The sequence below is a fragment of the Apteryx mantelli genome, chromosome 5 (genome assembly GCF_036417845.1).
Source record: "Apteryx mantelli isolate bAptMan1 chromosome 5, bAptMan1.hap1, whole genome shotgun sequence".
NCBI lineage: Eukaryota > Metazoa > Chordata > Aves > Apterygiformes > Apterygidae > Apteryx > Apteryx mantelli.
This window is the reverse complement of record NC_089982.1, coordinates 55245743-55263715: the sequence shown is the minus strand read 5'-3', so window position 1 is coordinate 55263715 and position 17973 is coordinate 55245743. Positions and strand designations below refer to the sequence as shown.

Genomic DNA, 17973 nt, shown 5'->3' with positions numbered 1-17973 from the left:
AATTGTGAAATATCTTTCTAAATTTTGATCTAGTAAATGGGATTTTAAAATAACTCCATCATTATGTTAACCTCATATGAGCAACAGTCATCAGAAATATTTGTCTATATCTCTAAGCAGAAGTCTAGTTACAGTCTGTGAAGACGGTTCAGAACATGGCCCATTCTTAAACGATAAAGATGCATACTGACACATTGCAAGAAAATTCAAGGCCACAGGTCAACAGCTCAGCTATCAGTGTAAGCCTAAAAACAGCGGCTGGAAGTAGAAAGATTTTCTCTAATAACTGAATATTTTGCTCTTTAACTAACCTGAAACAGATTCAGCATTGCACTAAAGCCAGAAAGTACTGCCATCAAGATTTGCCATCATGATAACAAAGGCAAAGAAAGCTTACCAAACAACATTTAAGAAATTCCAAGAAGTCAAAGAAAAGGTCTGGAGAAAACACAGAAGTGGAATTTCAAGTTCAAGATCTGACATGAAGTTAATTCATTTGATGAAAACACTTTTGACAAAACTACATAAAAAATGTATTTTTTGTGAAAATGAAGTTTTAGGTAGGATATTATAGCCATGTTTCACGGAATTTTTACTTTTTTCAGTTATCTATGTCTGCAGAACCCACACTGGCAGAATGCAGCAGAAAGGGCAAAGCAAGATGACAGAAATTGGGGAAACTGCGCCTCCGAGTGAGCAGCCATCTAATTTATGCAACTTCTACAGCCAAAACATGAATGAATATTCTGTTTACTTAAGATGTGAATTTTTTTACTGTTTCTTTCTAATTTTACTACTTTTCCATAGTAAATTGTATACACTGGCAGGAGAAAATATCATTTAAAGTTTGTTTTGTTTTGTTTTAAAGAACTCAGATATCCATTCTCCAACCAATTTACACTGCCTGTATTGACTAGATCTCTACTGACTATAATGAGAGCTCAGAAACTTAACTCACACTTAAGATTTCTCCAGCACGGAGTTCCCTTTCCCAAGTGACACAGCAGCTAATGCCACATGCAGATGCCACATGCCTGGGAACGCCACATGCAGAGACATCTTGAACACCTACTTTAAAGCTAAGCACAGCTCCAGAGTGATTTTCCCCCGTGTTCCTCCGTACCATTCACGTTAGCATATGCCACAAGTTACTAGAACTTTAGCGCAATAACTACTGAACAAGTTGGTGAAGAGTTGGGATGACCACAGGATTCACAAGCTCTGCAAGATGATAACTAAATCTGCATACATAATACTTTTTTAAGCTAGATAACAAGTGTTCTAATGTCAGACCTGAATAGATCTGTGACACCAAAAGTAAAATTTTATTTGAGATACTTTGTCCAGCTATTGAGGTATTCTACCTGTTTTCTTCTGTTGGTTTGAGGACACTTATTGACAGGCCTATCTTTATTTCCCTTCAGCCTTATAGGACTAATGTAACCTTATGTTAGGCTACTGGTAGACTTTGCATCCTGTTCCTTTATAGCACTTATATTTGTGTGCATTTTTTCTCAGGTTGGCTAGCAGCTCTGAGTGAAATTAGGGCCCTACTTGGACATCTCATTAATCTCACTTGAAACAGAAGTTTCCACATTTACTTTAATAGAGCCAACGTTCTGCAGTGTGAAGCCCTCTGCAAGCAAATATCCCAAATCCGTAACTGTTATGTACAGTAACTGGAACTGGTACAATAATAGACACCATCCACCTGTGAGTAGGGACTGAGGAAAAAATGAACACGCCATGAACAACATTCTGTAATTTCTAGGAAAAAAAGCGTCCTCCTTGAAGGGTGGGTATACAGGTTATACAGCCTGGGAATTTTACACAGATTTCAAACTCCACATATCAAAATATTTATACTGGACAGGTTCATGCTTTAAGCATGATATTAAAGATTTTTTTTTATATTTGATATTAAGATTAGAAACAGATAGAAAAACTGAAAGTATGTTGGTTAATATGATAAATTCTGTAGTTTTGAAACCATAAAGGAAATATTAAAAGATCATAGAAATTATTTTAGAGGTACTTAGTCCTTTCCATAGCCAGGATAAAAACCACGGCCAAATTTCCCTTGTAGATGCCTTTCCAATTTTAGAAAGCATAGTTTGACCTTACTAAATCCAAAACTAAAAGAATATTATCCGCTTAATAAAGTAATAAAAATAGGACATTATTGATGGATACACTGTTAATTAAATATTATAGACTATTTCCATTACCTAGGTCAATATTGCAACTCTGTTAAACATTGAAAGAGCTTAGTTTTACAGAAGAAAAGGACAAAGAGACTAGCTGTTCATCTTGCACATCTGTTAACATAATTAAGAGTTAAATAATTAAGAGAAATTGGAAACTGTCATGACATCATTTATGAATGTACTTGAGACATATTTTTATGCATGTAAGATAAATTTCAACACACTGTAAAGAAAGAATTCTCCACAAAAGCATTTACGGTATAAACATGTCCTGCACTCCTGTCAACTTTTGTATTATTACAATTCTTTGCACTTCATTAACTGAAAACCATTATAACATTCTTCTCTGATCATAGGTTATCACTTGTATGGGAGCAAGGACTTAATAGATTTCAAATATTGCAAAATGATTTTTGATAGATCTATGATATTATACAAACCAGCACGACTGAGTCAAAATGAGTAATATTGAACTTCTGAATACACAGTATCCTGATTTACTTTTTTCCTCTCTATAATAACCTGCTGCTAAATGATAAAACAATTACATTTAACAATATTACAAATCGTTTGTTTTGAAAAATTCCATCTTAGAGACATTATGCAGTTTAGTAAGATTGCTTTTACCTATTAAAAAAAAAAAAAAAAAAACCTAGCTAAAACCAGAAAGGACTCAGGTTGAATTACTTAAGCATATATAAAATTATTCATTTATTTCACTGCATTTTGTGTATGTTACACCATCAATCTTGGATTTCTAGAGTTCACATCAATTGTCAAATGTTCTATTTCCAATGCTGAGGTCATTTCAAGTACAAAATACACATGCTTTGAGATTCCTTTCTTAAGTGTAAGAAATTTCTTTCAGGAGGCAAGCAAAGTTTCAGAAAAACTCATTTTTGACATGAAGGCAGCTTTCTCTTTTAACATATTCTCAAAACAAAACCCTACTGATTGCTAGTTTAGGAGGTGTAAGAATGAAACTTGGTAATTTGAGACTGAAATTTTTCATTTATATTGACTGTAAATTAAGAAAAAAAGATGCAAAACATACCTTTCTGGAATGGATTTCTTTCACATATAGTGGAAGTAGAAATTCAGATATTCCTTCAAGTCGTATTCCTTTTCTAGTGACTCTCAAATTTCCCATTCCATCCTATAAGCAATAACATATATATATATATATATATATTTCATTTGAGGAAGTTACCTTATCCAGAACAAAGTTTAAAGAAGAACACAGTAGCTAGCCTAATATCTAAAAATAGCCAGTGCAAGAACACTAGTGGTGAAGCAAAAAGGAATTCACAGAAAATACAGAAGAACAAACTTTTATAGGTATATGAAAATAGGAAGGAGTGCCAGATTTTCAAAAATCAAAAAAGTCTTCCTTTTATTATTGTCAAATAATAATGCAGAAGTATCTTTTTCATGAAGCTAAATGCTTTTTTCATAGCTAATAGCCAAAGCATGTGCAAGACTTGTGGTGCTGGCAAGCAGAAGTGTGACTGAAGTCACCTGGAGATTCTGGGCAATAAGAAGTTTACAGTAAAATAATAGAGACAAATATATATTATACTTTAATGTGATTATACATTAACCTGATTTAAGATTACTCCTTAATCATGATGTCCTTGGAGCTCTGAAGATTTGTCTCATGAAAATGAGCTGTCTAACTCTACAGTGTATTTCTTTTGCTTTTCTGAAACGCTCCCATCCAGTGTCTAGGGATGGAAATTCAGTGGGCTTATGGAAAAGTTCAGAAAATGATTGTTCCCATTAAAGTTTCCACTGTCCACAGCTCTCCCAAAAATCTCAGACAGCAGCTAGGCAGCGGACTTCTAGGCAAGCTTCACTTATGGACTCTGATGGTGAACTGCACACATTGTCCCTTGGCTGGATGAAATGCAAGGTACAAAAGCAGACCATAAGTATGCCTTTTCTATGGAGGTGAAGCTAGCAGATCTTGAATAATGCCAGCTAAGCAAAACTATCTCCAAAGATATATGAAGTTTTTGGTAGAGAAATCAATTATTTTTGCTTTTCCCAGCAATTAAAGCCAATAGGCAGAAAGGTTTTGTGTTTCTGTTTTTTTTTAGTAGTAGTTGTTGCTCGTCATTATGCAAGAGCGTGTTGCTGGTGAAAAGGGAAGAATTTTGAATTTTTTTTTTGTTTTGGGATTTTGTTTTTTTTAATAGAAATGGGAAAAGGGTCATGGTATAAGTCTGGATGAAACAAGAAAAATCAAATAATTCAATGCTCAATAAAATATAAGCATATAAAAATAACATCTTAAGGTTTCAGCTGTACTCTTATAGGTAAAACAGTGAAACCTGCTTGGTACTTAAAGATAGGATCATTTTGCAAACTGATGGAAATCCAAGATCTATGATCCCTGGATGACTGGTACTATATTCATACCTGAGGATATACTTCTTCAGTGCACAGCCAGTGGAACTCAACTTGATCTGCTTAAGTATAAAACTAGCAAATTTAACTTAATTGCTGATTAAATGCTTTGAAGCAATTGCTAATTTTACTGTAGCAGAGTAGTCAGAACTTGCATTTCTCTTCTGTTGGCTGAACCGTGAAACAAGTAACCTCCACCTGCTGGGCAGCCATAAACAGCTGGATGGCAGAGGCCCCAGCTGTTCAAGCTGGATCCAGAAAAGGACACACTTGATGAAATGCAGTTACGCTTATACAAAGATACTTTATACCACTATAGCTATGCCCTTTCTAAAATAAATAATGATGCTAATATTGCAGATCTCAGATTGATACTACTGTATCCACATCTAAGTAAGACTGTGAAAATGATATTTAAAGAGTGAGAGACAAAAAAATAAAATAAAAATAAAATCACATCTTATACAATGTAATTCAATTGATATCATTCCCAAGCACAGCCAGGGTATAAAGACAGAGAGTTTTCAAAAGTATAGTAGATAGTAACAGAAGTAAAGAACATAATTTGGGAAATCATGCTTTCACACATCAATTATAAGGTGCCTATGACTATACAACCAGAAACTACCAGAGTAAGAAAATAAATATAACTCCTTTCCAAAACACAGGAAATATGGAATAATAAAAGCTACTACTCAGGCTATCTATACCCCAAATATACTTTGATAAAGTAATATGGCACCAAGAGAAATTTAGCAGACTCTGTAACAGTCCATATAATCTTCAGGATAATTCAAAATTGATTACATAAAGCCAATAATTGCCTTTTTGTTAGCATAAATGCTCTGTATATTTAAACTATGACAGCTGAATTATCAAATAATGCTTCCTAAAAGAAGAGATATTATATCTTGAATTTTTAAAAGCACTTTAAAATACAATGCCTAAGGTTTCATAATTACAAATGGAAAATGGAGAGAGTGGTGCCTTTTTCTGAGAAGAAAGTAAGATAAGGGAATTGTAAAAGCATGTATAATCTGCACTAATACCCCTTAACTCAAAATTTAAACAGTCCTATTTTTCCATATATTATAATGGATATACAACAATAAGGTAGAATAACCTGAGGAAAGACAACAACCAGGCTGTATTTTTGGCAGCCAATAAATATTCAACAGGAATTAGATACTGATTTATTGATTTAGATAATAACACATTTTGTAACTGAAAAGGCAAAATCAATACGTTGTTACATCTGCTTCTATAGAATGTTTGTGACTGCCAGGCACAAAATATAATTAATGGTAAAACCTGCAAAAAATTATTCTTAAGAAATACAAACTAAAACTTTCAGAAGTCTGGAAATGCCAAAATTAAGGTTGCCTAGGAAGCTTCAATTTGTTTCATCTTGTGTGTATCTGTATAATAAAGTCGGTAATTATATTATACACAATATGTCACCACCTGACTCCCAGCAAATTCATCACAAGTGTGGCATTACTCCCTTAAACCTTAACAGGCAGCTACTTGTTATGTTGCTTCCTCCTCATTGTTATTTGATTTGCTCCTCATTAATTGTGCTCTGTTAAAATCCTGCTCTGATGACAGTATTATCAGTTTTCCTCTTGGCTTCTGCTTTTATACATGGGTAGTATTGTAGTGCCTGAGTGCTTCACAACTATGTCAATTTTCAAAATACTTCTGGTGGGTTTATGTAGAGTGATGCTTTTATTTTACAGAAAGGGAATTGAGGCACAGAAATTAATTTGTTCATTAATATTTGCTGCTTATCATATTTTTTCCTGTTTATTTTTCAGTAGCAGGAAGTTAATTTGTATAGCAAGTTAAAACTGTCAAGGTCTCATAAACAAACTAATGATAGAGCCTTCTTTGTCAAGAAGAGCTTTTGTTTCCCTGCATGACTTTTCCAGGTGGCAGAGAGTCACTCACCTGACCCTCTGCTAGAGTTCAGCAGTTTGAGTATGGGAAGACTCTGGGCATACGGGAGTGCTCTACCTCCAGTAAATTACGTTATAACCTAGTTAAATTTATTCAATAAGACCAGACAGGCAATACACTCTGGAGTGTAAGCCACAAATGGTGTTACAAGACATAAAATTGAAATAGGATGAGTGTGACCTTAACTGCTCGACAAATACAATAATCTTCCAGGAACTGACTTCCTGAAGTCTGCTATGGATGTCATGAAATAAGATTAAATAATAAAATAAAGAAAATAAGAAGATGTACTACAAAATGCTTAAACAATACTATCCCCATTTGCAGAGCCACTGACCAATAGGTTTTCTTCATGTATAATTCCCCATCTCATTTAAACAGGCTTTGGAATAAGGAGGGTTCCTTGTTTCACTAAATTACAGTTTTCAGAAGTATCATATTTAGTTAAAAGTTATTACAATTTAAAAGGTTATCGGGGGGAAGATCTTGTCTACTTGGTTCATCATTTAATGTACTTAGGCCTATGAAGATCAGTTTAACTTTGGTTCCCACAAAAAGAAGAAAACTAATATAAAAGAGTTTAAAACAAGACTGGAGAGGAAATTTCTAGTCTTAAAACATACTTCCATCTTCCTGTAGATAAGATTCTAAAGTAACATTATTATTTTAATTTGTTTTAGGCTTTCCTTCTGCTAATCTTCTAAATAAATGGCCCAAATTACTTCATGCTTTCCAGACAATGGGTACTCAAATTATCATTTTTGTGTGATTTGATTTTATTCAAGTGCAAAAATATGCTAGGTGTACTACTATTCAAGTCTATCCTCACAATAATTAAATGTTAAGTTCACTATCTATATTAGTAGTTCAATTCTTGCTTGAATCCATGTTATTTTAGAGTTTACTTTATAAAATAGAAAAGGGGAGAGGGAGGGAGAAAGGGAGGGACACAAAAGTTAAAAAAAGAAAGAAAGAAAAAGGAAAGTAAAAAGAAAAAAAATCAATTAAAGATTATTCTGTCATTTCTGAAGATGTTCAGGATTATATTGAGGGGTAATGATGTCCGTCTAATACTTTTCAACATCTACCACCACAGCCATGAATGTTGGTCAAAGAAAATTAAAATCCTCTTCAGACAACAGGGAAAACAACACTCCAGTACAGAAATGCAAGTTTCTTATATTTCCTCACAATGCAAATGAATGCAAGGGCACATATGACTATACCAACTCAAGCACCAGGATAACATTAAAGTCTGATTTGACTTAAAGACAAAAAGAAGAGTTGTATTTGTCATATCTGTTTGCATCAAGCTTTGGAAGCAAAGGTACTGATTTGCACATACTTCTTGGCGTTGCTGCACTAATATTCTCTGATTTTACTTGATGGCAGTTACCACACAACAAGCACATTAACGTAAATGAAACAAATCAGCAAATCAGCTTTCCTTGCTCAGCAGAATTATCTATCTGTGCTTACACTTTTCAGTCAACTGTTTTAACAATAAAACAAAACATGTTTTCACTTGATTTCACTATGAAAAATGAAAAAAAAAGATATTTCTTCTTCATCTTTCATTATTCAACTATTCAAAGCAAATTCAGGAAATCCTTAAATCACTACTAGAAATTACTAGAAACTACTAGAAATTGAAAGATCTTGCTACAGGAAAGACTACCTGCACATGTTGTACTTTTATAACTGCTCCCAAGCATACTCTTTCAGCCACTGTCAGGTTGTCAGGTTTTTTTTATATATATATATATGTGTGTGTGTGTGTGTGTGTATGTATGTATATGTATGTATACACACACATACATACACACATAAACATTTGTTCTAAAGGACAGTAAATTCTTACAACTCAGCCTAGAGGAAATCAAAGCTCTGTGCATGAGCCTGTGCTCAGATCAGTACTTCTAAGGTCACAGGAGCCTGGCAATCTCTGGGTTGTGCTGCTATGGGAAAGAGGAGAAAACAACTTCTTTAGGATCACAGAATTCAAGCTTTGTTGGCCTGCAGAGAGGATGCAGGAGAGTGAGACGCTGCAGCTCATTTAAGTGAGTTGAGAGCAGACTTCTCATAGACCCTCCAAGAAACTGTCGTGCCTCTCACAGGGGAACAGGCAGTGACTAGGCAGCAAAGGACTCCACTAATTTAAATGGAAGCTTTTCCCGTAGGACTTATAGTTGGACTCGTATCCACAAGTGGAGTGAAAAATAAGCAGAAGTGTTGGTTAATCTGAGTTGGCTCAAACATTAAAAAAAAGAGAGAGACAAAAGTTTTATATCTCAGTTTTACATGGTGTTTTTAAAGTTTTCCTTAATAATAAGATATACTGAGTGTCTGTTTCAATGTTTTGCAACAGGAACAACAAAGTAGCAAGGGGGCAAGGAAATCCATTATTATCAATGATGTTCAAGTTTTTCCTCAAATGCTATTGTTAGTTGTGATGTTCTAGTTGTTTTCTGAGCATATAAACCAGCTCAGATTCTATCTCCAAAAGCTCACAGTCTAAGAAGGGAAGTACTGCACAAAACAGGGAAAAAGGACAACAACAACAACAAAAAAAGTATTATGTTTAACAAAGCACCTATGTTCAATGTCCTTCAAATTAGTAAGAATTCACTGCCAGTTGCTTGCAGGTATCATGGCAGAAGCTAATCTTCAAAATCAAACTGAATATGGTTGCAATGCTATGAAAGAGTACAGATTAAATATCTTGAAATGTATGAAGATGCTACACAAGAGGAAAAAAAAATAGGGTAAGAGATCAGAAGAAAGGTGGCTGAGGCAACAAAATGACAATAAAAAAATGGGGAGTGTCAAAGTGCTGAAATATATTGAAGATAGGCAAAAAATACCAAATCTGATATGATGGCACAAAAGGCAGAAAATGCGGCAAGACTGGCACAGTGATGGGGATGATGGGGAAGATAAAAGATACTAGTAGTTACATTGGTGATGAAATGGAAGAGATACAATAATATTATGAGGGAGATGACAACATGGGAAGTTATTTGTATTGTGGTCACACAAAGAAAGGATAGATTTTACAATCAGAGTTGTAACAACATTCCAGCTGGAGGAAAATTGTGTTTGGACATGGGGTATGGATGTGTAAGCAAAGAAAAAAAAAATGCAGTCAACTACAGTTCTGTATAAAGGGAAAAAGGGTAGTGGTATCAGCAGTGAAAACAGGGTGTGTGCCTGGCTTGCAAGGAAAGATAAGTATGAATTTCAATAGCCAAAATAAAGGTAAACAGAGAGAGATATCAAGGAAAAAACACTGGGATAGCAAAAATCTGGACCAATGGAGACAAGTCAGAAGCAGACATCTGCCTGCGGCCACTAGATGAAAATAATAGCTGAGGCTGTGTGAGAATGACAAGAGTAGATATAGTCAGAGAAGAGCTGGGGAAGAAATTACAGTAATAAAGTGGAGCAATGTTTAAAGGGATACAGAGTGGCTGAGAAAAAATAACTTGTGGGAAGAGAGTACTGACCATGAGATTTTAACTGAAAAAATAGTTAAGAAGGGAGACAGGTCAGACTACTAGGTGACATATAATGGAATTAGAATATCCTGAATATATTGTGCAAAACATTAAAAATCAGAATGTTTTTTGAAAATGTAAAACATGGCTTGGTTTCTTCAGTTATGAAATTAATCTTGAAATGAAAATACAAATCTTTATCTGCATATATTGATAGAAAATATATATATCTATCCAGACCAGACAATAAGATCTTTCTCACCTAAAGATTTGATCTTATTCTCTGGTCTGAGTAGTCAGGTTATTTTTCACCCATACATAGATGTGTTCTTTAATGTCAATGAAAAAGACAGAATTCAGACAGAATTCAAGTGACCTTTCTTCACAATTTATTCCAGATTAAAGTATGCTATTCTTAAGTTTCTTATATTGAAATTACAAATTATAAATTCTTGTTTCAAACAGTATGTTCTTAAAACAAAGGTAATTAATAAACAAGAAAAAACATAGGAACTAACTAAACAATCTCCACCAAAATATCTAAAGTTTCAGGCATTTAAACCAATAAAGACAAGATTTTCAAAGCTGTTGAACACCTATAATTCCTACAGAAACTATGTGCTGAGAAGGATTTGAAATCTAGACCAAATTGTGTAGAAATTAAAAAAACAGATTCCTAATATCTCTTAAATATTTGCGGCATTACACTAATTATTTTCTTTATTTAGAAGCATGTTCTCTGCTTTGAGACTACCAAGATTTTCATGCCACATAAACCCTTTTCCTGAAGATGCATAGTTATATAAAAAACAACCCAGAAACACACACACACACCGCCCAAACAACTTTTTATCCTCTAAGGCTGACAGGGAATGCCATCTCATTCGGCAGCTTTTTCTGCTTTGATACTCCTAACCCTTTTATTTTCATTTGCAGCTGAAATGGATGAAAAATAATACAAAGCATCTAGTGCTTCATGGTGTTCCCGGGCACTATTATACACTCAGGAAGACAGAGCTTAAGATGCACAAAACTTGACTTTTCTCAAAGACCTTGGTAGCCAGCACACCTCCATCTCTGAAATGAAAATTCTGTGATTCAGTTAATGTGTGGTCAGAACAGTTTCCACCCCTATACAGCATCTTACGATCAAACTTCTTGAACCAGACAGAAAATACTGTACACTCTTTATAATTCCACACTGGATGAAAATAGAAGGGAAATGTAAAACAGGGTCAGGGAACAGCAAATTTTCCTCACAGTATTGGTCAGCAAGACTACTAAGTACGAGTTAGTGAGTGATTTTTGATCTCTGCAGCATTAGAGCACCACGAGCTGCGTAAAGGTGGGCAGACAGGCTGGGAACAGAGGATGCAATGAGACAAGAGGCAGGAGGTGAAGTCTGTCCTTCATCTGAAGCTAAACACTGAAAAGTGGTAAATCCAGAAGTATTACTTTTTTACTTGTCATCCCTCTCCTTCTTTGGGATATATGAAGTCAAACCTACTATACAAGGTGGTCAAGTAACACTTTTTTCACTTGACTTCCAGTGTGAAAAAAATTCAAAAATGTAACTGTTTCAATATGAGATTAATATTTCAGCATTTGGCTATAACACAGAGTTTGTCGGGCCCTGAAAAAAAAGCAAGTCATTGGACTTTGTCAGCGAATGCAAACATAACCAAAGGCAAGGAGGAAGAAAACCCCACCATCAACACAACGCTGCTCATGGCAAAGAACGTGGGATGATAAAGACCCACATTACTATGCACAAAAAGGGTGAACCTAACACCAAAGAAAAGTGCAGATAGTAGAAGTTTGTGTATATCAATTAATTGTATCCTTATGGGGAATGAGCTGTAATAATTGGATATTTTGCATGATAAATATTAGTATCACTGTAACTGGACTAATAACACTATTTTGATAACAACACTACTAATATTCTACCTAGACTAATAATAAATTGTTGCATATATGTGTGTGTGTGTGTGTGTGTGTGTGTGTGTGTGTGTACACACACACGCACACCTATACACATAATGTTTCTTTTGTCTACATAAATTGCATGGGTTATTTAACCTCCTCTTGAAGCTTGCTTGTAACTTGGACACAACATCACGAAGAACGTTATTTAGCCATGCTGAAAATTTCATCACACGTTATCCTTGTATTTTACTTTCCAAATAAGGGGTTGTTTGACTTCAGAAAGAATAATGTAAGACTGCAGATTGCCTAGCATACTGATATTGGAGGACAAACAAACCAACAAACACGCTCTTTACAAAACTAGTCATCTTTGTTGATAAATCTGTAAGAAATATTTACTTACATGAAACATGTCTGTGGTGTATGCATGAAGCTTATAAGTAAAATGATAGAGCAGAGGCTCTTTCATTTCTCTGGGAATTGCTGCAAACAGTTTTTAGGACCTAGACTTCTCAAGTATTCCAGTTCTGACACTGAGCTAATGTTAGATTAATGTCAGCCTAAGCATCTGGAGAAGTTAAACAGAGGATCTGGGTGATGCCTTGTAATCCATTAATTCGCATACACAAAATAGGTTATACTGATGGGATTACATGTGTTTGCTGGTTTGTTTTACCTTGCCCTTTCAAGGAGGCTGATGGAACTAAAATTTCAGTGTTTGTGCCACTAAACTCTGCTATTTGCTCATTCTGATTTATAACAACAGATATTCAGAACAGTTTTAGAGGAAACTAAATAATCTGAAGGAGAAAGGAATCAGGCCAGATAACCAAACCTACACAATGCAGCAGGTCCTCAAAAATCAAGCTATTTTGATACATAATTTAATTAAAAATCAGTTTCTTACAGAAAACAAGATTTTTACCTAGTATTTCAACCTTATTTTACACACACACACAGCTGTGATAGATACGTGCTAGGGACAGGTAAATATTTTAATTCATGTTTCATCTTGTATTTCTACTTTTCTGTTTTCCAAATCATTCTACACTGGACATTGCAGGACTAGAAAAAAATGGGACAGAAGAGAAAACAAGGACTAAACAAGCATTAGTCATCTCTCCAGCAGCTTTTATTCCCATTTAAAAATTAAAATGCATACCCTGAATGGAGTGGTGGGCTCAGCTGAGAGGTTCTGCAAAAGGCTGGTCTCCTGCACCGAAGCAGTCAGCTATACCTTAACTACTCCTGACTTAATAGTTGGTTTTCTTTTGTGTTCCTCACCCTGCCTCTCCCCCTTAAAGAGAGATTCTGTGCTCTGTTTGGGCAATTTACACTACTGCTTAACTATCTTTAGAGTTAGGAATATTTTCCTAATACATAACCTGAGTCTCCACTGCTGCTTTACTTTTTTTGTTTTCCATTCAGACAGATTATTGCTTAGACTAAACAGAATTCATCGAGTCTTCCCTTGTATGCCCTTTTAAGTCTTAATGCTTCCTGTTGTTCCTAGTTTGCCTTCAGCTCTTCCATGTATCTCTAAGAGGGATAAAATACCCAGAACAAGCACAGCATATGAACACTTACTGTTGCTAAGCAGAGCAGAAGGATTACCTCACCTTTGTTTATTCATTCCAGCATGATAGCTGCTTTTTTGCAATATTGTTATGTTATTGATTTATGATGTGCTTGCAATCAGATATTTGCTCTCACACCAAAGGAAACGAAAGATTGGGTACCACAAAGCTGCTGGAAAATAACTCCTCTTTTATCTAACAGCCTACTCATTAGAGTATTCACCCAGTACCTGATAGGTCTGAATTTCCTGGATTGGCACTTATACTCAGAGTATGCTTTTTTATAACATAACAAATATCATTAAGTAATGGTTATTATGATGCTTCCTTGATCACAGTGTAATAAAAAGCATTAATCAATTTGCAAGACTATCTAAAAGACCTTTGACAAAACACAAAATGATTATTTTAAAATGAGAAAAAGGTGTTGTTTCAAACTTGGTAATTGCAGAATTTTGCTTTTCAGGAACTGTAGCTATCTACCACTGCAGTCTTTATAATACCAAAGTTTATAAGCATTACTTAGTATTCCAATACAAACACTGCATGTTTCCCAAAACAGCTACCATGCATCTTTCAATAAGCAACAGCTTGCTTTATTGATACACTCAGTAAAACAAATGGTGTGAAGTAGCTTGCTGCAGAGCTCCATCTCTTGCCATCAAGGAAATGAAAGATTTGATGCCACAAAATCCTTGAAAATGCCTTTTATCTAACACCCTACTCAGTAGAACACTCATCTAATAACAGATAGCTTCAAGTTCCTTTTCTTCCTCAGTAGGAAAGGATTTAAAAAAAAAACCACTCCATTTTTTTTGAAGAGTATTGTAACCAACAATGATCAAGGAATCTACCTAATCTCCTTGCAGATAGCTTCTCAAAGCCTTTTGTCATGCTGAGCTAACAGTTGTGTAGCCAGAGGGGAGAAGTATTGTAAATGGAATAATTTCAAGACAACTTTTAAGAACAATTTAAGTGACTCATTTAGGAGGACAATTGTGTGTTTTGGGGGATTTGAATTTATAATTGAAATGTAACAAACTTTTTATGGCAAGGCAAATTCCTGATAGCTGAAGGACAACAAAAGCTATGTATTTGTAAATCAACAGTTCAGCATCCCACTAACCTTTGTAACAGGGTAATTCAAGAGATTGATTAGAGAAGGGTGTTTAAGAAACACAGTTTAGGATCACAATTCGATCCTTTAACAGCATAGCATCAGTCATCTCTGTTGTCAAACCTGTCTCAGTCTAAATCAGTCAACCTATGAGGGTGCTGCCACTGCTGTCTGTATAGGGGACTACCAGCAGTTGTGTCCAGACAAGAACCCTGAAGGGGAATTCTTCAACCCAGTTTTTTTTACTCAAACTGAGGAGCATAGGCTTATATATTTCTAAAAGCAGAAACCAAGAATGAAAGAATATCCTAAAGGAATTCTTTAGGAAACTGATAGGAGACCTATAAGCAAAGTGGCAAAGGAAAGAAGCCTGTATCATCAAAAGAATATCAATAACATGCTGGGCTTGAGGACCTCCAAAGAAAAAGAAGTTGGCCAGCTGGAAAGGAATGCAGAAGTACCAGTCATGAAGGACAAACTGGACATCCTACAGAGACACAGCTGATTATGGAAGCAGCCAATGGTCCAGTCCCCAATAGCAAATGAAGAACTCATCCCAGCAGTAGAGAAAAAGAAGCTATACGTCCTAAACCCTGAGAATCACAACTAACCACTACTCTCTCCTGAGTCTGACGAGGTTTCAGATTCACCAGCCGTCTGATCATTATTTCAAGCAGCTCATTTGTAATTATAGTAATAATAAAACAAAATAGGGAGAGAAGGGGATATAACAATTCAAATTCCTGTCATACACCTCGTTGAGAAAGAGAAGTAAGGGAGGATGGATGAATGCACTTGCTTTGAGGTTTGGATCAAAGCAGGGAAGATAGACCTGCAAAGGATGTTTATAAATTTCAAAAGCATTGTCATTTATACTGTCACTTTGGGAGTCTCTTCCCAGACCAGAAGGATCAAGTGGATGATGTATTTGTGAAAAACTTGCAGGGTCACCCAGAGCATAGACCTCTGGGATAAGGTAGGATACTGAACAACAGACATTCTTTGCGAATGGAGCAGGAGACAGGTTGATCAAGAAACTCCTAACATGCTTTTATGAAGAGTGATGAGGGTAGGCTGCTTCAGATTTGACTCTGATTAATAAATAAGAAAGACTTAAGAATGCTAAGATAAAAAGGTAACATGGTTGAGACTGGTCACAAAAAGACAGAATTCTCAAACATTAGACTGCAAGGAAAATAACTCAAAGTAAAAACAATGGATTTCAAGAAGGCAGACTTCAGTAAGAGACCTGGTAGAGATGATTTCCTGGGAGACTTCTCTGAGGGGGGGAAAAAAAGGAAATATAGTGAAATGGTAGCTCCTTAATGAACCAATTTACCCAAAGGAGAAGAAAAGCTTCTGATAGATACTGAAGAATATTGACATTTTTAACACTCTTTTTGCTTTTCAAATTTCTCCCTTAGTCAAAAGGTCAACATAAATTGGTTCTCTGTTTTAATTGGTACCCTAGTGATAAAGGATTAAGATCCTTCAGGGAAAGGATGAATGCATTTAAGAATACTTGCATAAGGTATGTATTTTCAAACCAGGCAAGTAAAATAAACTTCATTCTGAGGTACCTAAAATCTGAAAGCCAAAAATCACAGAATCACAGAATCACAGAATCACTGAGGTTGGAAGGGACCTCTGGAGATCATCTAGTCCAACCCCCCTGCTCAAGCAGGGTCACCTAGAGCATATTGCACAGGATTGCATCCAGGCGCATTTTGAATATCTCCAGAGAAGGAGACTCCACCACCTCTCGGGGCAACCTGTTCCAGTGCTCTGTCACCCTCACAGTGAAAAAGTTTTTCCTCATGTTAAGATGGAAGTGTCTGTGTTTCAGTTTGTGCCCATTGCCTCGCGTCCTGTCGCTCGGCACCACTGAAAAGAGTCTGGCCCCATCCTCTCGACACCCTCCCTTCAGATACTTGTACACATTGATAAGATCTCCTCTCAGCCTTCTCTTCTCCAAGCTAAACAGGCCAAGCTCCCTCAGCCTTTCCTCATAAGAGAGATGCTCCAGTCCCCTAATCATCTTTGTGGCCCTTCGCTGGACTTGCTCCAGTAGTGCCACATCCCTCTTGTACTGGGGAGCCCAGAACTGGACGCAGTACTCCAGATGGGGCCTCACCAGGGCTGAGTAGAGGGGGAGAATCACCTCCCTCGACCTGCTGGCAACACTCTTTCTGATGCAGCCCAGGATACCATTGGCCTTCTTGGCCACAAGGGCACATTGCTGCCTCATACTTAACTTGGTGTCCACCAGCACTCCCAGGTCCTTCTCAGCAGAGCTGCTTTCCAGCAGGTCAACCCCCAACCTGTACTGGTGCATGGGGTTATTCCTCCCCAGGTGCAGGACCCTGCACTTCCCTTTGTTGAATTTCATGAGGTTCCTCTCTGCCCACCTCTCCAGCCTGTCCAAGTCTCTTTGAATGGCAGCACAGCCCTCTGGCGTATCAGCCACTCCTCCCAGTTTTGTATCGTCAGCAAACTTGCTGAGGGTGCACTCTGTGCCTTCATCCAGGTCATTGATGAAGAAGTTGAACAAGACTGGACCCAGGACTGACCCCTGGGGGACACCGCTAGCTACAGGCCTCCAACTAGACTCTGTGCCACTGAGCACAACTCTCTGAGCTCTGCCATTCAGCCAGTTCTCAATCCACCTCACTGTCCACTCATCTAACCCACACTTCCTGAGCTTGTCTATGAGGATGCTATGGGAGACAGTGTCAAAAGCCTTGCTGAAGTCTAGGTAGACAACATCCACTGCTCTCCCCTCATCTACCCAGCCAGTCATTCCATCATAGAAGGCTATCAGATTGGTTAGGCATGATTTCCCCTTGGTGAAGCCATGCTGACTACTCCTGATCACCTTCTTTTCCTCCACATGCGTGGAGATGGCTTCCAGGATGAGCTGCTCCATCACCTTTCCAGGGATGGAGGTGAGGCTGACTGGCCTGTAGTTCCCTGGGTCCTCCTTCTTGCCCTTTTTAAAGACTGGGGTGACATTGGCTTTCTTCCAGTCCTCGGGCACCTCTCCTGTTCTCCATGACCTTTCAAAGATGATGGAGAGTGGCTTAGCAATAATGTCCGCCAGCTCCCTCAGCACTCGTGGGTGCATCCCATCAGGGCCCATGGATTTGTGGGTGTCAAGTTTGCTTAAATGATCTCTAACCCACTCCTCCTCCACCAAGGGAAAGTCTTCCTCTCTCCAGACTTTCTCTCTTGCCTCCAGGGTCTGGGGTTCCTGAGGGCTGGCCTGAGCAGTAAAGACT

General features: G+C 36.8%; 1 protein-coding gene across 1 annotated transcript in view; it reads right to left on the bottom strand.

The window, feature by feature from the left end:
• The window catches only part of SGCZ (sarcoglycan zeta), a 237860-nt gene that overhangs the window by 120841 nt on the left and 99046 nt on the right, over positions 1-17973 (bottom strand). Inside the window, exon 2 of the mRNA XM_067297146.1 lies at positions 3262-3363. Within this exon, the coding sequence (XP_067153247.1) occupies positions 3262-3363 (102 nt within the window). The remainder of the gene's footprint in view (positions 1-3261; positions 3364-17973) is intronic.